Below are 26,076 nucleotides of genomic sequence, written 5' to 3'. Positions count from 1 at the left end.
CTCTTACAAAAGAGCCAGTGGAGTGTGCGGCAGTGTGAGGCCTGTAGGTGTGTGCATATAATGTGTCTGTTTGTATAAAACGTCTTGTGTTTCCATTGAGTTGGCAGCGAAAGCTGTCAAGTGAGACAGTGAGATTGCAGCACGCTGGAGCATGTCAGTTATGTGGGCGGCAGCACATTCATGCCTGCTCATGAGCACATGGTGTCTGCCATCTCCACATGCTCATTCATGTTGATAAATGCATATTGAGCCCTGTTCTCTTCACATTAGCTCAACCATAATGTCAGTGTGACAGTATAAATAGTATCAAATATGGTATTGCAAAATACTATCTATTCTTTATAATTTATTATACATATAATTTTAGAAATCTGTATAAAAATACATAGTGAATATATAGATCTGAATTTATAAATCTGAACATAAATGTAAATCTAAAATATAATTGTAAATACCTCTAAATCATAATCTAATATATATGTAGATAAATAAATCCTGAATCTGTATATAGGCTAATTAAGTCTATAACTAATCTATCTAATATATATGAAAAGTTTGGTTCCAAAACACAATAAATCCATTTTGATCAACATAAAAATGTGTTTTCTTTACCAAGAACGTGGCATGATGAAAAAAACTATTTTGGGTTTCAAATCTTCACATAGCATCTTTAGGTTATAATAACATACACAAATTAAAATCTTGGTTTTGATTTTCAAAGATTAATTATAACATTTTATATTTTTTCCCCAAAATGCAATAAATCCATGATATTTTTTTTTCCTCAAAATGCAATAAATCCATTGAATCAATATGAAATTTATTTTTTTTATATTGAAACTGATGAAAATACAACATAGTAAGTTGATCCAGATATGACAGCCTCTGAACTTGGTCAATACTAATATACTTATATACTTATATACAGGCACTGGACTAAAAATACATTCATCAGTCATCACTCCCAAAATGAATTCAATGGGTCATCTTGTTAATGCTATAATTTAATAACAGCAATAAAATAAAATTTAATCATAAACAAGAACATGAACAACATCACATCAGACCACAGGAAATGACATTTCCTTCATGTTCAACTTCCAAAAGTGCATTCATCTTTGCCATGTTACATTCATTTAGTTGACTAGTGCTATATGCTGTATTAACAACAACATAAATGCCATTAATGAAAACACTGACAAGCTACGCAATATCGCGTTCTTAATTGAATGCAATTCATCCAATGGACGCGATATAGTGCAGCTTATCAGTGATCTAAGGCTCTGTGTATTAAATGCATCTGAATAATTTCCATCTGAAAGCACATGATGGAGATTTACCAGTACTATTAACCACAGAACCTGCTTTACTGATGAGATGTGCATGACAATCACATGCAATTTATCTTGATGCCCTTGTTTGTTGATCACAAAGTAAATGAGGAAAACTAGGATGCCGGTGTCATGAGAAATCGAGTCCCCCCTCAAAATCGGGTCCGCTTAGGACCCTGAGTGATCCCACTTTTTGTTTTATTTTTAGCGCCTGATTAAAATTCCTGCAAAATCGCACTTTGATTTATGTTGCTTGAACTTCGTTATAATGACCATTAATGTTTTTTAAATTACGTTTCATACGCTAGTATGAAAGATAGTAGATAGTATATGTCACAGTGTCTGGGTTGTGTCCCTGGGTTTCCACTAGATGTCCCCCTTTCTCACGATGTCTGTCACCTTATCACTTCCTGTTCCCTTATTTGGTCACCTTCCTCCCTGTTGAGTAATTGATTGTTCCCCACCTGTCTCCTGTTCCCTCATTATCCTACTGTGTATTTATACCCGGTCTGTCTGAGTCTGTGTTACGGAGTCCTTGTTTAATGTTCCTTGTTGAATGTTAATTCATGTCCGTCAGTTCTTGCCCTTGCCTTGTCTTCTTGTTTGGTTTATGTTATGTTTGGATATTCTGGTTTTGACCCTGCCTGGACTGTTTACCCCTTTGGATTTCCCTTTAATAAATGACTTACCTGCAAATGGTTCCCTCTCCGTGTTTGCTGTAACACCGAACGTGACAGAATATAAGATATAAGTTGTGAAATCAAACATTTCTTGTATTTTTATTTATTTATTTATTTACTTTTTACAGATTAGATTCTTTATGTTGCTTTTTAAAAAAATATTTTAGCTTGTAAAAAAAAGTTACTGCAGCTTCAATTAGCCAAAAAGCTATCACAAAAACTTTTGATCAGGCATTTAAAACAGCTACTGTCTTGGTCCTAAGCGGACCAAATTTTGAGGGGGGACTGGATTTCTCATGACACGGGTGCATTCAGAGTGCCGCCATTACTGTCTAGAGTGCGTGGTATGGTGCGCTGTGATTAGTTGTTACCGTTTACAGTGAGTGGAATGGTGCCCTGTGATTGGTGATTGGATATATCGCGTTCTGCAAAAAAGGGAGACTGGCGTTTGTCACGATTTGGAAAAAAGGTTGAAAACATGACCTAATAACTCTGCGAATATCGCATTTTGTGTAAAATTCAAAATGTTCTTTTCAATACCGACCAGATACAATACTGATTTTGTTGGAAACTCTTTTTTTATGGCATTTATTTAGTTTTGAAACCAAATTCTTCATATATATATATATATATATAAACTTTTACACCTGTTTTATTAGCAAATAATTGTCTTGTCAGAGGGAGTGTAGTTGTACTATCTACTCTCATTTGTTCAATAAATGACCAGAGAGACCACCCTGCCATTATCTCTGTCTGTGTTCTTCCCTCTGGATAAAGTGCATTAGTCTAGCATCAGACTCGCTCTAAGCTACTCTACACTGATCCACTGCAGCCTGCTGGAGCCTGCCAACTCTCTGCTGTACACAGGGTTACAGCTCTAAATGAGGAAACCGCCCAGGGCCGTGTGTGTTTGCTGGTGGATTAATACTGTTGTTATGGATTTGGTGAAAGGTCAGAGGTTAAAGGACAGTGCTGACTGAGATCTATATAGCAGCAAGTCTTTCTCATGAGTGAAAGGAAACCAGAGTGAATCCTGCCGAGAGACAACAAATTAGAGGATTACACATTTCTTTTTGCAAGAGAGGAGCAACTGAGTGACAGTTAGCAGCACAATTACCACAGCTCTATTACTGAATATTATGCTCCGAAAATGTGCAGCCTTGTCTGTTCCACCTCTTTGAATCAGATAGACAGGTTCCCCTTAAGATGTTTCATAATGACTGTTTATCAGGGGTGTAATGGTACACAAACATGATGGTTCGGTTAAGATTTTCTTAGAGATAAAAATGTATTCTGCTCTAAACTATAGGGAGCTCTTTAACATTACAACTAAAAACAGAGGCCAAACTTAAATTATTATGAAGCCACAATTTTTGAGTTTATGTCTGTGTAATTCTGACTTTTTACTCAGAATTCTACTATTACATCTTGCAATTAATAAGTCGCAATAGTGAGATATAAACTCAGCTCTTACAAAAAAAAAAAAAAAAACCCTGGATTGTGAGATTTAAACTCGAAATTCTGACAACCCAGTGTAAAACACAATTATGAAATTATGTCTTGCAATTCTGACTTTTGTCATCAGAATAAGTTAACATCTCACAATTAATAACTCACAGTTGTGGCATATAAACTCACAATTGTGAGTTTACATCTCGTAATTCTGACTTTTATTTCAGAATTCTGAGTTTCAGCTCAGAATTAATAACTCGCACAGAACCTTTTTAGGTTCTGATATTAAATTGAGGCAAATAAACTTGAATTTCTTAGAAATATGTCCAAATGTATACATTAGATATAACTTCGCAATTGTGAGTTTACATCTCACAATTGATAACAATTGCAAGATATAATTTTCTAAGAAAAAAGTTCAAATTGTGAGTTTATAACTTGCAATTGTGTATTTACTGACTTTTTTTCTCAGAGTTCTAAAAAAAAAATCCTAATTGCGAGTTCATAATTTGCATAATAGCCAGATGAACTTGCAACTGAGAGAAAAAAGTGAATTTATGATTGTGAGTTAAATAGTCACAATTACCTTTTCTATATAATTTAATGGTAAAAAAAAGCTTCCATATTGACCTGCCTCAACACAGCCTCATTTCCAAAAACACACTCTTAAAGAGTCTGGAGGCACTGCTGACCCTCTCAGCTATTGACTGTCTCCTGTGCACAGCGTGTTGTAAGACAGGGTAAAGATTAGAATATCCCCCCCATCCTGATGATGCATGTCTGGACTCGGCTACAGTAACACCAGAGACGCAGAATTGCTAGCGGTGGGGGAAACTCAAGCAAGCTACAACTCATCTTTCCCTGTGGTTCTGCTCCCCATCACCTCATTGGCTGACAGATACATTATTTTAGGTTTGAAGAAAGCATTTTTAGGAATGCTTAAAGGGTTTATAGGAAAGGTTGGCAGCATTTCATAGAAATGCAGAAATATTAAACTCAGTAAATGTGCACTCTTTTTTGGTAGCAGCTTAGGTTGAGAAGTATCTTCTTATCACAAAATTGTGTCGAGTTCTTGACTTGGCCATATGGCTCTGTGTTCATGGTGATAAGGTACCAAGCATTGTACCTTTTGGTAATACGAGAAAGGTGAAGCTGTTCTGGCAACGCAAAAAAAGAAATGTAGCTTTTGTTACAGAATCTGAATAAATGAGAAGCATTGTGACAAATAAATAAAAAAAAAATAAAAAACTGCATTCGCAGAAATTCCTATCCTGATGGAGCAAGTAATTTGCTTCATAATTTTTTACAGAGGCTTTATAAGAAAAAAAAAATCAGGTTTATTTGATTTGAATGGGATTAAAATGACAAAATATGTCTGTGAAACCCAAATTTCCCAAAAAGGTTCTCATATGATATTACTTTTGCTAAAAGAAGTGTATCTTGTGGCATCAATGGCACACATAAAGGTTTTCTTATAGTATCATAACACTAAATATATTCTGTGGCATCAAGAAAAATCTAAACATTCTATGACATCATAAGAACTTATAAAGGTTTTGTGACATCATAAGAACTTGAAAATGTTCTGTGACATCATAAGAGCTTATAAAGGTTCTGTGACATCATAGGATCATAACAAGTTTCTGTGGCATCATGGAAACATAAAAAGTTTTATGGTAGGGATGCCACAGCCCTGCAGAGTTTTGTTCCACCCCTACTTCAACACACATACCATGGGATTTCCAAATAAGCCTGAAGGACTTGATTAGCTGGATCAGGTGCGTTTAATTAGAGTTAAAGCTAGGGTTGAATTAATCAGGGCTGTGGCCCTCCAAGAAGTGAGTTTAGCATTCCTGTCTATGGCAAAATTGGAAACTTAAAATGGTTTTGTGGCATCATAGGAACCTAAAAAGATTCTGTGACATCGTGCGTGTGCCATTGCTGTCTTCCTCTACAGGCCTTTGCCTTTGCTCTTGGTGTGATTTGACTTTAATGCGAGCTGATCGGGGTAGACATAACAGACCACCAGCCAACAACAGAAAGAGTAATGTCACCCCTTGAGCTATCTCTCTCTTCAGATCAGCTCTGCCGTCTACTCAAATAGAGGCTCTTCCAGACAATATCTTCAATTGATGTTTAGTGGATGATGGTCCTGTGATCTAAAACACAACCGCAGTGCCAGAGGGTATATCATCTGTACGGCTCTGTCTCATCTGTGTGTGTTTGTCAGACTCTAACTCATGCACACCTGACCATATTTTTCCACAAAGGCTCTTTGCATCTGATTAAAAAGTCACCGAAAACAAAAGGTTCACAAAGACTGAGATTAAACAAGATTAGGCGGGTAATTACATCCCACCTCTCACTCACTTCCCATGATAAAGAGAACATGTTTTGCTTCTTGTTCCCAGAAAAACGTCCAGTATTTTTTAATGCTGCGCATATGTCAGCCATATTTTTGCTTGTAGATTTGTCATTTCACGCGGAAAAGAGACTGAGACTACCTGCTTGGGTTTACACTGCTCTTTGTTTGTTTAGTGCGAGGTCATCTGGGGTCGCTTGCGTGGATGTGAACATCCGCGGTGCAGTCGGTTTAGTCTATGTTTGAGTGGACTTAATGTCTGTGTGGTTGAATATTAACACTGAGGTTGCTGTGGTTTTCAGAGTTGTTTGTGTATCTGCATGCTATTGCATCCGTGAGGAACCAGTGGTTTCTGCAGCCATGTTTTGTAAGCGGACTCCCGGTGTTGTGGTGATTTTAATAGTGAAGTTTGTCAGCGGGGTGTTTTTTGTATCGTTTGTTGAGACATTTATATAATGCATGTACAGTATGGCTGGTTGATGGTGATGGTTGGTGGAGTTTTGCAGGGAATAAATGTATATTGTCATAATGAGGTGTTTCTGTAGATGTGTATGTGTGTTTGTTGTTATGAAGAGGGGGGTCCCGGTTTACAAAGTAGGTCTCAGCTGAGCTTTGTTCACCGACCTCACATTCCAGAACTAATCGCCTCCGTCTGGCAAACTCTTGCTCTCTCTCTCTCATCTCTCACACTCACTATTCTTCTCTTCCTTTTCTCCATCCCCTCAAACACTGAGGGCTTTTTAGACTGTTTAGTTAATTGTGAGTATTCGCTAAGGCAAGCATACCCAGAACACTAGCGACCTTATAACAATTCACAAAAACCTTCTCAAATGACTGTAGCAACAAATAAAAGTTGACGGAAAGTGTATAGCATTTTCTTGTTTACTATCAGTTACCGACACAAACAAACTACAGGGAAAAACGAAATATGCCCCAGCTGTTTTTTTTTTGCGCAATTCTTTCCTCTGCTTCTCTGCTGTTGTTCCGTCTCTTGTTCCCTCTTATTTTATTGTTTTTCTTTCACGGTGAGCTCATTCTGGGATCTGGTTCTCAGAAGTGTAAATTAGAACCAGATCCTTTCTTTCTGAGCGAGGCACTGATTGAATATAATGTTCTGTTCCCTCGCTCTTGTGACTGAAATATGGCCCAGGCCGAGAGCACATTGTGCAATACCACGCAGCTGTTCGTGCTGTTTTTCTTTTCTGGTCTGCTTTCTCACGATCTCCATCCATCTTCTCTGTATCCAGGTGTTGGAGTTTGCTCGCAGCTGATTGACAGATTATGTGCGGCCAGCAAGTGGTTTGGAGGTTTGTTGTGAAGCTCTGTAGCTGTGGTTGAAGTGACCTCACAGTACTCATTTGGACTCATGTATGCCCCTTGTATACTGTGTGTAGCGTGTTTGCTCTGGGCTTGGGTAAAGCCGGGTTGCGGCATGTTTCTCGGTAAGGACTGAATCGCGGCTGTGTTTGTCTCTGGGATGCCAGGATTTCTTGGCCATTGCTTTTTGGATGTGATCTGCTAACGGACTTGTGTTTATATGCTAACTCCACCGGCATGCTGGCGCCTTAATGGAACAGCATGTAGAATGTACCTCAATCAATAGCATTGACTGGGTCTAGGTTATAAACGCAGAGTAAAGAGACCGGTGGAAATGGGCTATTGCATTACCGTGCGGATCCATTAGCGATGTCCTTTAGATAAGCGAGTCTGCTAGGGTGGGTCACTGATCCTGACATCGTCCCTCAGCGTTAATGGAAGTGTTTCACTGCATTTTACACAGTAGTTCAGAACAGCATAGATTTTTTTTTTTCACACCAGCCCCTCTGGCCTTGTTCCTTTAATGAATTCGCTAGATGTGTCACTAATACAGGAAACTTTAATGACACCAGACACCTGATACGTGTTCAGTGACATTATCTCATTTGGCCTTGCCAATTCTGCCTGCAAAACTACTTATTTTGAGCTGTAATCGACAAGGTGTTGCTTTTATTAAAAATGTGGTAAAAAAAATTAAAACATGCAATGACTTGATTGCACCTCCTTTTTTATGGAACATTTCGGAATTCAAATATTGTAAAAATTTCACAAATGTTATGGTGATAAAACCTGATATCATAATGAAGAAAAAAAAAAGATTCATTAAAAGAATTAAATTCTTGAAAATAAAGACGTATTATGTACAAGGTTCATACAAGCAAAACCATTTTTCCCCCAGGATTGCATACCTAGTATTCTTAATTTACTATCTCTCACTTTTTCACCCAAAAATGACAATTCTGTCATTATTTACTCACCCTCCTTGTTCTAAACCTCTCTGAGTTTCTTTCAGCTTCTGAACACAAAAGAAGATATTTTGAAAGATGCTGGTAACCAAACATTTGATGGTATCCTTTGACTTCAATAGTATTTTTACATACTATGAAAGTCAAAGGCTACCATCAGCTGTTAAGTTATAAACATTATTTAAAATATATTTTGTGTTCAGCAAAAAAAAAAAAGAAACTCATTTTTGAGGGTTAGTAAATGATGACACTTTTTTTTTGTGGGTGAACTATCCCTTTAAGTTCATGCTTCATAGAATATAAACAGAATCTAACACGAGAAAAGAATTCTAAGGACAGAATATAAAACAGGACAGAATGTATGTAAGTTAAATGTCTATTTAATATGTATAAATTCCTATTATATAAATAAATAAATACAACGTGTACATTCCCACTCTGTACTAATGTGATTAATTCTACACACACACACATAATTGCTCTTGAAATAATGAACTTCTACTACTTAAGCTGAATTATCTACTTTTCAGAAAGTAATGTGTGATTAATTATTCCTCTAGAGACTGTTAGTAATTGGTTGCACTGCCAGTGGCACATTACTGCGATAAATTTACAAAATTCACTGTCCATTCCTAGTTGCTGGATTATTAAAAACAACGCAAGGATACAATTATTCATTTATGCATTTTATCTTGTTTAATAAACTAACTGATCATGAATGTTTTTTACATACACTAACTGCACAGTAAAGCATTAAACTCGTCTGACTATGACTGGAGCATAAGCCCTGAATCATAGACCTATGATATGCTGGATTTGAACCATTCGTGTTGTGTGAATGTAATTCCAATGGGGCTGTCACATTAACTATTGTTCTGTGAATTCTCAGTATTATTTTCAGAATTTTTAATTTCAATAGTAATCTATGAAACCTGGAATTTTGCATGAGAACAAAAAATTTTTATCTGGCAGATTTCACAACAGGCCCAAGTAGGTCAAGCGAATCTGCCACGTTGACCAACAGAAAGCTGCTTGGTCGTTTTTCAAATAGCCCCTTCCAGTTTAGCATGCTTGCACACTGTGTGCCAGTAATATCTTATTTATAAAGAACATGTTTTTTCTTGTTTCTCATAGATGCAAATAGCATTAATTTTCAATTTCAAGCATTTGTATGCACTTCAAATGCACTTCAAAATAAGAATTCCTTATTTTTAATACTTGAAGAATCAAAGTCATGCCAAATCAAAGTCATGTGGTGCAACCAACAAAATCATCAGAAAGTGTACCCTGCAACTGAGTGTAAAAGTTGATAAGTCTTTTCACATTTTAAATAATTTGATTTTTTTTTTTGACAAGGCAAAGATTAGTTTAGGTTGTAAAACGTCATGTGGTTTGACTCACTGTGAAAACGAATGATAATTATGAATCAATTACTCATAAAATTTGTAAAAAAAAAAAAAATAACTTTTGAATTATGCATTTCAAAATAATTATATATTTCCTGTATGTTTTTAACTTGGTGATTAAGATGTGCACACTCACATGTATTCATCAAATTCAAGGTATGATGAAGACCTGATGGTTACATCAGTGTAAGGAAGTGTTTCTTAAACTAGATTTTATAAAAATTCTTCACATACCGCTTCATTTCCATCTTTCTGACTGGCCCCAAATAAAGTGATAACCTGAAAAGTGTTAACTAAAAGTGTGCCAGTCTTTTTAGGGGGTCTTTTAAGGCCTGATTTTCAGCCCTTGACCTGTCTGCAAGGGGTGCGTTCATGTTTTCCAGTTTAGCATGACTGATCTAGCGAATCATTAGCTCAGCTGACAGCAGCTAGCCGCTGGCTAACATGCTGTCTTGGTGATAAGGAGCTAGCTTCCTTTGTGGGTGTGAGTTAATGGACCACTGTGTACATGGCCAGTGAGGTTGCCGTGTGTTAAGTGTAGGGCTGTCGCGATAACCGCAATATTGTAATACCGCGCTATTGACAAGCAAACCGCAGAGGAAAGATAGCAACCACAGTGTTAAGTTTTTTTTTTTTTAATGATGCTGTGGCCTTCTTGTTTTTTTTCAGTTTGTCACTGTGCATTCAATGTTAAATAAATTAATGATACAATATGGTTTTCTTGCGAGCCTTTGTAGCTTTATGGTGCTTCGTTTTTTTTGAGGCGCTCGATCTCGTCCCAAAACCTAATGTCACGTCGCCAGTTTGGGAACATTTTGGCTTTCAACCCAATGAAAAAGGCGAGCCAGCAAATATAGATGAGCCGATATGCAAAATGTGCTGCAAAAACGTTCCTGTGACGCGGCAATACATCTAATTTGAGGTCATCGGGACATTCTAAAACGCTTAACGTGAAAAACGCTTAACGTGGTTTAATGTAGGCTACTAATACAGTAATATTAACAGACCAAACTCACTAAACATCATATTAATAAAGTATACTATCTACAAAAAATCAGATGATCCCTGAGTATGAATTCAACGCGTTTAATAACACGTTAAGCCTTTTCCTCTCATAGAAAACCATCATAAGGCTTAACGTGTTATTAAACGACTTCCATTCATAATCAGGGATCATCTGTTTTTTTTTTTTTGTACATCGTATACTATACTTTATTAGTATAATGTTTAGTGAGTTTGGTTTTTTAAAATCACTGTCTTAGTACATTAAGCGTTTTCTTATAACGGTTTTTTATGGGAGGAAAAGGCTTAACGTGTTATTAAATGCGTTCATATTCAGGGATCATCTGATTTTTTATAGATAGTATACTTTATTAGTATGATTTTTAGTGAGTTTGGTCTGTTAATAGTACATTAAGCCATGTTAAGCGTTTTAGAATGTCCCCTGTCATCCAGCGCAGCTGCCCCCTCAAGCATCAGGTCGCGGAGCAACATCAAAAAGAACAGCTGAGACCGGCCGACAGTTAGGAGTAGCTGAAACCTTTGCGAAATCTGTAAAATACAGCCGTGAAAGTAACAGGCATACCTGCTGAAGTCACGGACAAACTCCGCATCAGTGCCCATACCCAAGAGAGCGTGAGCAGATAACGAGCACACATGCTATCTGATTGAGGAGTGCATCGACTCCAGCGCGAATCCACTGTCCTGGTGGGCCACTGCCGCGATAATCAGTCTAGATTTCCGCTGCTGTCCAGAGTCGCGCGCAAATACGTGTAATACATGTTCAAACTCTTTGATTTCTTCAAAAAATGTTATTGGAAAACGCATGTTCTTGTTGCTGTTTGGAATTTAACAATAAACAAAAATGTTTTAAAACGTGTCTCTCTGTCAGGATAAATTAGGTATGTTAAAAAAAAAAAAAACTGCGGTAATACCGCATATCGCGCTATTGCGCCACCCATAATAACCGCAGGGGAAATTTCTTAACCGCGACAGCCCTAGTTAAGTGTGCTCAACTGAGGCTGAGTTTAAGGTGCAGTTTATCCACTGATTTCCCAACCCACCCCAAGTGTGAGTGTGTACCAATAAGAGGATTAGCACACCTGGGAGATTATTTCTAACCTCTCCTCGTTCCTCAGCACATGCAAACCAGGAAAGCGTGAAGTTGTTCAGAGGTACAGTCACCATGCCTGCCAAGCAGACAGTTGCCGGATCAACTTTCGGAAAGTTGAACTGGCCAGAGGAAGCACTGGGACAAGTAGAATGTCTCGCAAAATAAAATTTAGAAGCAAGAAAATGTACAAAGATATTTATGAAAGAAAGAGTTTCAACATTGTCAGCCTAGCCCATTTAAAGTACAGCGGCAGATTCTGGTGTAGGTGATATAATGCCTAATGGCACGGTCGTCCCCAGACACACAGTCCACTACTCAATCGTGCATTCACAGCAGTTTCACAGGATTGCACCAGCTCTTAGCTCAGATCGCCCCACTCATCGGCTCTTCATCTAGTAGACAAATATAGTGGGGGATGAATGTTCAGTGCAGTACCATTCTTATTTAGGATTTAAATGTGACACACTCTGATTGGATAACATTACACATTTGTCTTCATCACACAACAATAATTATTATTTTAATCAATTATTATCTTCAATCAATATATATATATATATATATATATATATATATATATATATATATATATATATATATACATACATACACACACACATACTGTACATATATATATATATATATATATATATATATATATATATATATATATATATATATATATATATATGTGTGTGTATATGTGTATATATATATATATATATATATATATGAATAAATCAAAAATGAGTTTCATTTTATTGAGTTTAATACAGCAGGCCGTAATTTGCAATAAACCCCAGGCTGATAGACTTGTTTTTTTCCACCACTGACTTACCTCAAGAATGGCCTGTAACCAGTAACTGTTTAAAGAATAAATTTGTATTTGAAATGCTCTGAAGGAATGTCGTCTTAAAACGTCTATAAAATATTCTGCCTTATAGAATATGTAGGTACACTAGACCTCCATTTAAAAGCCTGCTGAACAGGAGCTTTGTAACCAGCTCTTCATGTCTGTGTCCTGCATGGTGACCAGAGCTAATGATAGATTTCTCTATTACACACAAACTCATGTGGCCAGCCCAGTGAGGGTCCTGAAGGGAAACAGTGTACAGGCCTGTCCAAAGCATGGATGAAATGTCAAGCATGCGCTACAGTGAGACCGAGCGAAAGCTGGATTAGGGTCAGACCAGGGTGTGCTGACATCAGAGCCATGCACAGACCTTTTGAGGGGTATGTGCTAAAACTGAAAAAGCACCCCCCCCCAATGACAAATTAAATAACACAAAATAATAGTATCAAAATTGTAGATTTATTCACTTTTAATAACAACCATAATAATAAAAATATAGACAATATATAGGTTTATAGGTATATGCTATATACTATTACAATGACAAATGGCTTTTAAAGACTACTTAATTTCTAAATCTCAAAGGTTAAAAGTCAGGACTAATAGAATTTGCCTGGAAAAAGGACATGGTATGATAGCTCGGCATTATACAGTGCAAATAATATCTTGCCTTCTAGATGTAAAGGTTTATAGTAATGGGCCTCCTGGGTAGTTGGCATATATTGGTCACAGACTCAGAGATTTACTTTACATTTCAATAAGCTGACTTACTCACTAATAACTCCCACAAATCATGTATCTTATTTTGACGTAGCAAAGTGATTAACTCTAACTGTGTGAGTTGTTTATGTATTTATTTTTTTTAGTCTTCCCATTAATGCCATTATATTGTTCATTCAGACTGCACACATGAACACAAGAGGCGGGATTTATCGCATGAACCAATCACAGCCGAACATAACAAGTCAGATCCAATCATATTGTGATGGAGGCAATGCCTCTTCTCATGTGATTTTTCCCCATTCATTATCAATTACCCCCCACCAAACCCACCACAGTTTGTTAAAGGTGGGGTAAGTGATTTCTGGTAGCCAAAGTAGATATTTCAAATCACCAAAACAAAAACGCCCCCACCCCAAAAGGATCTGGCTCCTATTTTTGGGATCTATTATTAGCAAACAGTGCATATTAGCAGTGTAAACATGAATTAACCATGCAACCATGTAATATGATTAAATGTTAATAAATTAAGTGTATCAGCATTCATAAATTAAAGAAGAAATTTCGTAGAAATATATTTTACCTAGGTGATGAGGATCACTCAATTGCTTTGTGTCAAACTCAAATGCAGTTACAGGGTTTTTGACTGACAAAAGTGTGCAAATGTGCATTTTGTCCATCATTAAAACGGTGGCATCACATTATGTTTTCATCAACAAATTACAAAGTTTGTTTTAGCTATATATTGGTGCTCAGTTGTTTCTGTTGTAAAATACATTTGGCCAAAATCTAATTTTATAAAAGATGAAATGCTATGCACTGGCTATTTATGTGTAGGCTATTGGCTACGACTGGATGGCAAATGTTAGCCATCTCTTTCTGGTTACACATGTCTCAGACCTCAAATACATAAAATATGAGCCTTTATAGATATAGTGTTTCTTCGTAAAGAAAAAGATTTAAACAACAAGATCTTTATTTACCCAATTTATTTTTTTTTAACCAAGACTTCATTCAGCTGCTGTGGAACTTCAGTTCATTCAGTAAAGATAGAAGGGTGGAGTTGTGAGGTTTTACTGACAAGTAGAGTGGGTCCAACAAAATTTAGTCACAAGCTCTTTTTAATACCTTTCATTGGCTAAATACTTCTAAAACAGACAGACAGACCTAAAGGTTGACCAATAGCATTGATTTATTGAGGAAAACAAAAAAATACCACCACCAAAAAACGTCCACTTTGGAGTGTAAGCAAAAAGGGCATGTGATCTGCATTGGTTGAACCCTACTTGTGCACGTGCCTGGCTGACATGTAACTCAGTGCTATCTCATCAACAGCATGTCTTCTTCACCTCTACATATTCAGCAGTGCAGGATGTTGCATCTCACCTTATCTTTGTTTGGCCTCCAGTTATTCTGAGAAAAGCAGCTGTCAGCAATGTACTAGGGTTGTGCCGATAGACGATAGTATCGTGTATCGACGATAGTCAGAGATATCGACATAAGCAGATTTCTCTGTCGATAATCAAGACGATATTAGGCTCATTTTCCTATTAATGTATTAATGTAATTATAATAATAATAACTATTATTTTTATTAGGCTGCTTATTAAAATAAAACTGCCCAGCTATTTCATTTCAGCATCGCATTTCACACACACACACACACACACACACACACACACACACACACAGACACACTCACAGAGCGCGTGCGAGCGCAGGAGGATTAGAGCCTGTAGTCACTGAAACTGTCCGCCTTGACTCTGATAACTCGTTAAATCCATGAAATGAAAGAGATAGAAATCGAGGAGTTGGTGTCCCACACATTTAATGGCTGCTACACGACAACGCGCTCTTCTCATACATGACAGATTAACTCTTTCTTGGCGTTACAAATAAAGTAAAGACAAAATATTAACAAGGCGGTAGAGCGAACTTATCATCCATAGTGGTTCTCACGTAGACCTTCTATTAGACTTATCACTTATAACACTCACTATGTGGGTGATGACGTAGAAGGACTACGTGAGAACCACTATGGATGATAAGTTTGCTCTGCAGCCTTGTTATTATTTTCATGCACACCGCACTATAATGTGATGCATGCAAAATACAGAGTTTTGGCCGTTACTAAGTCACCATCCACAAACAGACGTACATCGTCTGCAGATATAAGGTGTTTCATTGCACTTTAACAAGTAATCTGAACGGCCTATATATGTGCACTATTTTAAACGAGCCCTCACTGAGTTTAATGCCACAGTTATGTTAGAATGCATCTCATTCTTGTTTCTGTTGCGGTGCGTCGAGCTCGTCATGAGGCGCGCGGTCCGGAGCGCTGTATGACTGATGCATCAGTTCAATTCAACTTTACTCCAAATATATGAACTTACCTGTTCTTAAATACTTTATATTAAACTTGTTCGTTTATGCCCAATATTAGTGTTAAACTGTTGGACTTTAAATGAAATCTAATATTGATTTTCACCATTGACTGATTATGCAGAACATTTAGACTGATAACTTCCGCACACAGATGCGGCAAATTGTCACAGGACGCACGATATGACAGTATATATATGAACGTAGCTGTTTTAAATACAGTATTTTTATATTTAACATTAGTTTATCAGTATGTTTTAAAGCATATTTTTTCAATAATTGGTGATTCCATAGGCTCTCTCACGCACCTGCACGGTTTAAAACACAAGAACAAAGAGTCTCTCTCTTGCTCCACCCATGCACGATAAGATCGTGTATCGTCGATCTCACGGGCTGACGATATGACGATTTGAAAAATGACCATATCGACCAACACTACAATGTACACAGTACAAATTTAGTCCTAACTTCTGATTATGCATATCAGTGTTTTAAGGGGTAGTGTTCATAAGCATTCATCCTGATACGCTCCTATACGAATCCTATTCCCACTTGATACGAAATCAAGCGCAAGGTTGGGTGTTCGATTCCCCGGGAACACATGATAGGTAAAAATTGATAGCTGCTAAATGCATAAATTTAATTTAATTTAATTTAAATTTTAAACAATTTAAACAAATTAAACATTCACATGCAAACTTCACATACTTTGGGTGGCCTTATTATCATGTTAGGATTAAATTTTATACATAGATATTTCATCTTAAAAATATTTCATCGGCAGCAGTGAAACAGTAAGATAAATAAATTTCTTGCTAATACTGTGACGTTTTTTTTTCTGTATAACAATGCAGATATTCTATGTACAACTAACTAATATGAACTTACTGTATAATTTGCAGTGTTTGAAGTGGTTTCGAGGATGGCACACTTGGGATTTTTATTTGAGGATCTAATGAAGTCGTTACTTTTGTTACAGGATTACCAAAAGGCTGTAAAGAAAGATAGAAAGCCCTTATTTGGAGATGGGCATGTTTAATGCAAATTAATTATATTGAGAAGAAAAAAAAGTTTTAAAAAACTCAGTTAGAATTAATTAACATCAGAACAAGATGTATGCACGTATTGTGAATTTTGCTAAGATGTTCTCCAGTGCGCACAAATACAAAATTATTAGTGAATGTTTCTGGATGAATGATCTTGATCAGTCTACATGAAATCGCTGGAACATTTCGGCCATCAGTGACCTACTTTGCACTTTTTTTCCACTCTGGATCTGTTTTGGTCCCCCTGCAGTGTGTGAGCATGTGCATGTGCCCTAGAAGGCGAGCGATCATGTACACTGAGAGATTCCCTGGCAGAGGCTGTGTTTGTGGTTGGGTTTGTTCCAGCTGGGTGAGGGAGTGGGGGGTTAATGATTAGTCTCATGCTCTGTGTGGATCAAGGGCATGGGACCGTACAGGCCCTGGGCTTGGGGAAAACAAGAGAAAGAGAGTGAGGGAGCACAAACCAAGAACTTAACAGCTGAATCACTCATCACTTCTATATTCATACTCAACTCCCGGTACAGATCTATATTTACACATCAGTACTGTGTACACCATATTTATTTCCAGTAATAATGAGCCTGTACTTCTCTATCCATCAAAGGTGCTGTTAGTGATTGTTTGACACATTAAATGTTCCTACTTCCTGGCCAGTGTTGGGAAGGTTACTTTGGAAATGTAATAGGTTACAGATTACAAGTTACCCTATTTAAAATGTAATAGTAGTGTAACTTTTTTAATTACTTTAATAAAGTAATGTAACTAATTACTTTTGAGTACATTTTGATTACTTTTATAAATTTCTAATGAATGTTAATTTGCAACTGTTAATCATCTTCAACCATTTTACACCATGCAGGTTTAACCTTACATTAGTGCTCAATACTGTCAGACTTTTACCATCCTTCATCACCTGAATTAAGATGATCACATTTGAACACATCCACCACACAATCAGACTTTAGTACTGCCTTTTACTTAGAGATTGATCTGAAGTTCAAAGCAGATTTAAAATCAAAAGAAACAGTTTATAGATACTGTTTTTGAAACAAAATCTTTGCAAATATGATGATTTGTCTGCTAACTTACTACTGTAACATTACAATAGATAATAAGAGCAATGTGCTGCTGCTGCTGCTTGACTAAGTAAACAAAGACAAAACTACATTAGCATATTTACAGATGAAACTGACCTGCACCTGAAACCCTGAACAGAAGTGTCGCTTCTCTGCTCCAGCTGTGCGCTTACACAGTTCACTCCGGTCTCTCTCTCTCTCGCATTGATTACTCGGAGTCTGATCCAAACCGTTCGGCGGATGCGCAGAGAGCGCGCGAGCCCAACCATTGCCAGTCACGACTAACCGATTCATGATTTATTAGAGATTTAATTATCGAATGGCGGATTCGGAAATAATCGCTTTAGTATATTCGGCCTGCAATTATACAATAACAATATTAAAGTAGAAGGCCAAATCGTCTGCCAGGCCACCGGGAATAGTCCCGGTTCTCCCGATGTCCAGTCAGCGCCTGATTTCCACAGACACGCAGAACGTGCAGGATTCATATTCAGTCTTTTTTTAATATTCACAGACATCAGTCCATATCGGGTTTTGATTCAAGTGTACTGACCTACTTTTGATTTATTCGTCCAAAATGTGGCATATTGCGTCCGCGTTATAGGCTGAATTCCATTTTTATGACTGGATTCTACGAATATGTGTTTTCCGCGTCTCGGATATTATGGGCCATATGTCTTAGTGCAATTTGGGAAAGAAATAAGCTGTATGTGGATGTGTGTAAATATTCAAATGTAATCCTCTTTGTAATCGTTACAATTTTCATAAGTAACTGTAATTTAATTACTCATTTTTTCTTAGTAACTGTAACTGATTACTGTTACATTTATTTTGTAATTAAATTACGTAACGCCGTTACATGTAACTAGTTACTCCCCAACACTGTTTCTGGCAGATATCGTTGAAAAGAGGTCCTGAAAAATGGCACCTGCCTGTGTGAGAACATTAGGTTCTGTAAACAGCCAAAAGCCCATGCCTTTTTTTTTTTGCATCAGAAAACTAGTCTTTGAGTCTTCATTTTTAATAATTCATTAAAATAATAATAATTATATATATATATATATATATATATATATATATATATATATATATATATATATATATATATGTATACATTTTCTTTTAGACCTTTGCCGTCCTTGAACACGTACAGTTAACCTTTAAAAATGCAGGTGAATACAAGTTAAATGTCATCTTTAACTAATCTTATAATGAAAAATATACATTATAATATAATAATACCTAAACTCACTTTTATATAAGGGTGCATCTTCTCTCTTTCTTTGTTAAGTTAAGGTATATTTAAACATGGCAATTAAATTAGTTTGAGATCACCTGAATGAGGAGGTCATGGCCAAAGTGAAAATAATCTCACTTGTTGTGAGAAAGCAATCCAACCCAATGGACTAAAGAATCCATTCGTAATTCATAATAGGTAAGGCATTATGTGATTCTGTAGGTAAGCGCCTTACTTATTAGTTGAAAATTAAAGAGCACCTCTTCATCTTAAAATGTCATTGCTCTTTTGTGAAACAGGTGCATCATCCCAATGAAGCCTTGATTGAACCAATGCTTATATGCATTAATGTATGTGTGTGTAACAAGGGGCTAAGTTGTCAACCCACTTAGATGGATAGCCATAAAAAGTGGAATCCCAGAATGTAAACAGGTGCACTCTAACCAGTTTTACTCACATGTGACTCGCCCGCTTTGGTACTAAGGAGAAAATGCAACAAACAACAAACAAAGCAATAAATAAATAAATGTAAAAAATAATAAAAATAACAATAATTAAAAATACAGATCTATAGGTCCTTAAAAAAAAACACTAATAATTGACATCTATAGCGTATCGGTCATAACGTGAAACTAATTAACAGTATTGTAATATTAATAATAAACTACACAATGTGTAGGAGCACATGCACTGCCAAGCCAACTGATTTCGATTTGGAAATTACCTACTTGATTAATGATTTATACCTTGTGAGTTCACCCAACCATTTGGAACCACCATTTGGTTTACTTATCTGGAAAACATGTCCGTGACCTACTGTATACAATGTTTATCTTTAAATAAGTCATTGTTTAACAAGGCAATAGAATAAGTCATACACACTGCTATTAATTCCATAAGTATTCTGCAAGCTACAGTAGACTTATTCTATTATTTATTATTTATGCTATAGTCTAGTCTGCGTCCAACACACCTGCCTGCAACCATCCAGGTGTGTAATAGATTTGTTTGCGTTTTCCTGAAAGAGAAAATCTCTCCAAGTGAACCATATTAACGCATTCACAACTCACAAGAAACTTTCCATCTTCCTTTTCATAGTCTCTGACCGCAATCCTGTATTGTTTAGAGTATTTTCTTCTCCACATGCCTCATCTATCCGTGCTGTCATTCTCTTTCAACCTCCACCCCTCCTTTACTTTTTCTGCCAGAGATATGCATGGAATGTCAGATCCTTAGGCTGGATCTCGATCCCCATCAGGAAGACCGTGACATTCTCAATATCTCAGCCACACTTGTGATTGTAATTGCACATAAAAGAGCATTATAGATGTACCTATGTCTGATCTTGTGGTGGCAGAGAAATTCTGACAGAAGAACATTCCTCCAGGTAGTTTCGATAGAAACATTAACCCGTCTGTCTCTCTCCTGACAGCCTCCATTCCATTCTTTGTCTGTGAGCTCAAAGCGGTGACTGCATACAAGAGGGGCTTCTTCTGTGGGGACACCAGCATCACTTACCCATACATAGAAAGTGAGGCCATTCCTGACAGTATGCTTATAGCTGGGGGCATCATAATCACAGGACTTACGGTGAGAACACACACAAATAGCGAATTATCACTTGTTAAAAGGGTTTAAAGAGATAGCTCACCCAACAGTGTAAACTCTTTTCTTCATTTACTCAACCTCATGTCAGACTTTTATTCTTCTCTAGAATACAAAAGATTTTTAAGAACTGCAATCAGTCTTTTAAGCATCAAAATTGCAAAGAGTCTTTTAAGCATCAAAATTGGTGCAAATGCAACATTAAAATATGCTAAAAGTGGTAAATGCACCTCATTTCTTCAGAAGACTTCAGAATATAACATATAAGACAAAATTGTGTGAAGAATAAACCAAAATTTAAGGTATCACCAGTAAGCTGTTAACCGCTGTTGGAGCCAATAGCCTTATGGTCAGAGCTTCAACATGTAGGCCCAATTGCACTTCAGGAGACCCAAGATTGAATCCCAGTTCATGGTTCTTTACCAATCAAATGTAAATACTGTAGCTCTCCATACCACCAGGTGGCAATAATCTGTATTCGTCATTCAAAAAGTACTAGGACTGTGGATAATATCACAAATGAGATGGACAACTTGGTTGACCATGGCCTTGTGTCAGTGTTCTGAACTCAAGAACCAGTCCAATTTGTGAATCAATCATTTACATTGTTTTTGTCTATTTCATCAACTGATCAATCAGAGTTGAATTAGAAATATAAATGTGTGTGAACTAAATCTATGGTATTTTATGTAAAGCTTTCAAGCTATCTTTCCTTTGTAATTGCATGGAAAAGAGTGACCAGTACATTTAAACTGACCTTTGATGCTTACTGAAAGGAAGACAGAAGTATGGATTTCAAACAACATGAGAGTGAGTGGTAACTGATGATAGATTTTTCATTTTTTAGTGAACTAGCCTTTTACGAGACTTCCTGTCCACAATAGTATTATCCCACGGTTCTCCTGTTACTGAAGGCTATTGATTTACTCTTTTCATCTTCTTTTCGAATGGACAAGAGTTTATCCCTGTGTAAGAGAGAATGTGTGTGAAGTGCTGTGAATTATTCACGGCTTCATCAGCTTTGTAATATTTAATTCAATGTTGCATAGCTGTAACCTTAGCGGTGTTCCCTATCTGTCTCAGATTGCTGTTGGAGAGTGTTGCCGGGTACGATTCAGAGGTGTGCACTCACGGGCATTTGTGCGCAACCTCTATGTGTCCTGTCTGTACAAGGAGCTGGGGAGCTTCCTGTTTGGCTGCTGCGTGGGGCAATCCTTGACCAACATGGCGAAACTAAGTGTGGGCCGACTCCGTCCCCACTTCCTGACGGTGTGCAAAGTGACCTATGCTTCACTCAACTGTGTACCTGGAACCTACATCTCAGAAGATGTCTGCAAGAATGAGACTTTGATAGATGGAAAGATAGTGGAAGAGGCCAGGTAAGTGGAGTACAAGGGGAGTACACATGCGCAATGCCGACCTCATACGTCATCAGCCCGGAACTGCTTCCGTATACAACTGTTGGCACAAGCTAGATTAAAGTGATTATTACGTTTTGAATATAGATATTTTTCAAACAAAAATGCATCAGTTCGCTACAGGAGGCCTTTGTTCACCACCCCCGAAGCCGTGTGAGGCAATTTTTATTATGAATGGATGCACTTTATATAGCTTATTTTGGACTGATGCACTGCAGCAACCGCTGACTGCCATTACAGCTTAGAAGATCAAAGTAAAATATAACTAATATAACTATAATATAACTCTGACTGGATTCATCCAAAATAATGAAGTCATATACACCTAGGATGCCTTGAGAGTGAATAATTCATGGACTAATTTTCATTTTTGGGTGAACTAATCCTTAAGATGGTTCTGAGCTGGTTATGAGCTGCTTAGGTTCATCTTAGGACCAGCACATGAACAGGTCATAACCAGCTCAGGACCAACTTAAACCAACTCAAACCAGCTGCCATGCTTCAAAATTTACCTAACCAGCATATGCTGTTTTTTTTTTCCAACAGGGATATAGTATAAATGTTTATAAAATGAATATAATTCGGATGTAGTATATCTGTCATGTTATCATTATCAAGTGACCTACCAGCGTCAGTTGTGTCGCTTCACTGCAATACACAACTCCACTCACATTGCCTCATTAAGTGTCAGATCAGATGAGCACTTCAGACTCTTGTTGGAAGTAGTAAGTCAACCGGATATTATTTGTCTACTATGAATACTACATAGACTAAATGAGCTGTCTTGCTGTATACTACCTACATAGGCAGGATTCTAACCAAATTGAATCTTCACAAATGACTTATTTGTAACATTTTATATGCATGAAACAAATAGTACTCCACACTTCGGGCACTTTAGAATGGAACACAGCATTGGGTATTTAGAACAGCCCTATCTAGCAATACTGCCTAGGTAGGAGGCTCACTAGATTTTGGAACAGAGTTAGTGTTTGATTAGCTAAGTTTACACCATGTTTATTTATTTTTTGTTTGTTTTATGGAAATATAAAGGAATTTCTTAGAATAACATGCATGCTTGTGACTGCTTAATATAACATCATGAAGACAATGTTACGACCCATAAAGCAGTTCAACAGTTTAATGATTTTCAAGTTTATGACATTTGGTTGGTAATATTTCCCTTCTGCACTTTTCAAACAGAAAGTCCTTCTTCTCGGGCCATGCATCTTTCGCCATGTACACCATGCTTTACCTGGCAGTGAGTATCACCATGTGTGGCCATATTTACCACATGCACACTCAAACACCCAAACTTAAACAAATGTCAGGGTAGCGCCGAACACCTATGCTTGCTCTGGGATGCCACTGAGGAGCTTTTTCTGTTGTCAGCTTTCACTTCCCATCCCTGCCATGTGGGAAAACTGCCAAAAAATTCCTACTGACAAGAAACTCTCTCAAACTTCAACTCACACAAATGCACACAAGTACGCTCATACTGAAAGAAGAAGGCTTTGAGAATGCACAAAAAAACCACCCAAAAGGCATCTTGCTTCAAGAAGAAAAGAAAGACTTGAGTGAAAGAGGGAATGTTCTCTAGAGGCCTGATGAATAGATGAGCGGAGAGAGGGAGAGCGAGTGAAAGCTAGCTGAAGACAGAGGAGGCCTTGTTTAGTTGTGGGTTGGGTCCGGGAGGAGGAGGTGGGGGGTGGGGGCTAGGGCTTTGGCCTGCTGAGAGATAGACAGGCTTCTTTCAGTTAAACCCTTCTCTCTCTCACTCACTGTTATGGCCTGGGGAGGGGGGACAAAAAGGGGAAAAATTACAAAATGCTTGCAAACGATCATACAGCATGACATTCAATATCATTCACATTTCTCTTTCACTCAACTGCCCCACAAACCTTATCAGAATTTACTCTGCCTTGTGTGCCAATCACATTTAGAATGGAGAAAAGAATATTCTCTGCTGTGTAAAAACAAGCTATGTTCTACCATTCATCTGATTCAATTCACAGGCCTCTGGCTGCTCGAAGAGCGGGAGAGCTCTTCAACTCTCATTAGAGAGTGAGAAAGAGAACATGAACAGAGTGAGAGAGCCTGTAGAAAAGCAGTGCCAGGCGCTTTGTCCTCTCTGCCTGTTTTTTCTTTCCTACCCGGCCAATGGCTGCACTGTTCAGGCTCGGCCCTGCCTTGCATGCCTGACCGGCAGCCACATGATTTGGCTCTAAGCACCAATGCTTCAGACTTTACTGAAAGAAGCCAAACACCTGTAATGGGGCTGACGGAAGGGTTACCAGGGCCCTTAAATTCTGGAATGTTTCATGGTCCCTCGTGTGACATCAATGTCTATAAAGTTCATGCAAAGCCAATACCCGCCTACCCTAATACATCTCCCTAATATTTGTTGTGTAGCTAAGCTAGCTTGGCAGGGTGGTATCATTAACACGTCAACAGCATCCTAAATGAAATGTAGCCTCAAAAGTGATGATTTAGAACACTCTGTGTAGTGCAACACAAGCATTGAAGTACATTTAGAGGAAAGTAGTTAACTTGTCGGCCATATTTGCAACACCATTTCCAGGATACAAGACCAACTTAGTCTACTCTCAAAAACATTTAGCCTAATTCATTTAAATAACATATTTCATTCTCTCATCTTGGATGAAGGTGGCCACAGTTTATTCTTGACAGATACAAGAAAACTTTATAATTATGCTCCTTAACTTTTGGAACAGACTTCATGTGAAGAGTGTTTTCGTGATGCTCAATAGATATGAGTAGCTCTCTAGATTTGGGAAAAGAACCTTTTTAATACCATCTTCCACTTCCAGGGTGGAGATACAGAAAATAAATAACTGCAGTAGGCCTAAATAATATTGTCTCTCAAGTAAGCAAATTTAAAGGTAAAGATCACTAACATGCATTTAGAAAATAGATTGATAAAATGTATATTTGATGCAGACTTTGTTCTTAGGCTATTTATAATAACAGAATAACACTATTGGCATCTTTGAACTAAAATAAGCACATTATTTAGTCTTTTGAGAATGGTTTATCAGATTAAGCTAACTTCCGAGTGATTTTTCAGGACATGGGTCATCAAAAGTTTAGCTAGGTCAAACACACACACACACACACACACACACACACACTCACTCAGCAAGCTTTATTTATCGGTCTGTACACTCTTTTATAAGCTCATATGTTAATCATTCTTCAAACTTCCTGTTCTTGTGCAGTTCTACCTGCAGGCGAGGTTGTCATGGCGAGGGGCACGGCTCCTGCGACCGTTGCTGCAGTTCATGTTGGTGATGTTAGCAGTGTACACAGGACTCTCTCGCATTTCTGACTACCGCCATCACCCCACTGACGTCCTGACCGGCTTCTTGCAGGGAGGACTGACCGCGTACTGGGTGGTAAGAATCACGTTGCCACATGCATGCTCTAGATTACCGTTGTTATTAAGTCGGGTGTGTAAGGTGCTTTTTGTCTGCTCACTTTAACATTTTCTTTGTGCGGTTTCAGGCCTTTTATATCTCGTCCATGTTTAAGACATCTTGTCCAGGCATGTCTCCAACAAGCTTGTCTCTGGAGAGTCCCCTGTCCAGTCAGCAGACCGTCTGCTAACAAAGACATCTAAGAGACGCGAAAGAGTGAAAATGGGAGTGATCGAGTGAAGAACTGGAATGGGACAAAGAACGTTAAAACATGATCATGTCTTGACAGAGAACCATTTCCTGTGCACTCTGAGAGAAGAACAGCAATATATATATATATATATATATATATATATATACACACAAACACACACACACACACACACACACGTCTAACACTTCAACCAACCCGTCCACAAAGTATCAGCCCTCCATAGATAAATGATATTTTTATATAAAAAAGTTGATCCTTTATATTTTTGAAATATGTTATAGTTGAAGCTGCTAATAATTGTTGTTTTATAATTTGTCACATGTAGTCCAGGCTCAGAGATTTACACGTCACAGTGTTAAAATGATTTGACTTCATATGGAACTCAACATGGTCATGTTGACTGTTGGAGGCCCAGTCTAATGAATTTCTGTTGGACAAAAAATGGACCAATCACAACAACGC

General features: G+C 37.5%; 1 protein-coding gene across 2 annotated transcripts in view; it reads left to right on the top strand.

Moving 5' to 3' along the window:
- The window catches only part of ppap2d (phosphatidic acid phosphatase type 2D), a 33,674-nt gene extending 7,930 nt beyond the window's left edge, over nt 1-25,744 (top strand). For both annotated transcript variants that reach the window (XM_059558784.1, XM_059558783.1), the window contains 5 exons: nt 20,373-20,530; nt 21,629-21,924; nt 23,167-23,224; nt 25,203-25,379; nt 25,489-25,744. In XM_059558784.1, the coding sequence (XP_059414767.1) occupies nt 20,373-20,530; nt 21,629-21,924; nt 23,167-23,224; nt 25,203-25,379; nt 25,489-25,590 (791 nt within the window). In that variant the 3' untranslated portion in view covers nt 25,591-25,744. The remainder of the gene's footprint in view (nt 1-20,372; nt 20,531-21,628; nt 21,925-23,166; nt 23,225-25,202; nt 25,380-25,488) is intronic.
- The last annotated feature ends 332 nt before the right edge of the window (nt 25,745-26,076 follow it).

The sequence above is a fragment of the Carassius carassius genome, chromosome 9, assembly GCF_963082965.1.
Source record: "Carassius carassius chromosome 9, fCarCar2.1, whole genome shotgun sequence".
NCBI classification, from domain to species: Eukaryota; Metazoa; Chordata; class Actinopteri; order Cypriniformes; family Cyprinidae; genus Carassius; species Carassius carassius.
The sequence above is the reverse complement of the archived record's forward strand: the minus strand, read 5'-3'. Positions and strand labels throughout refer to the sequence as shown.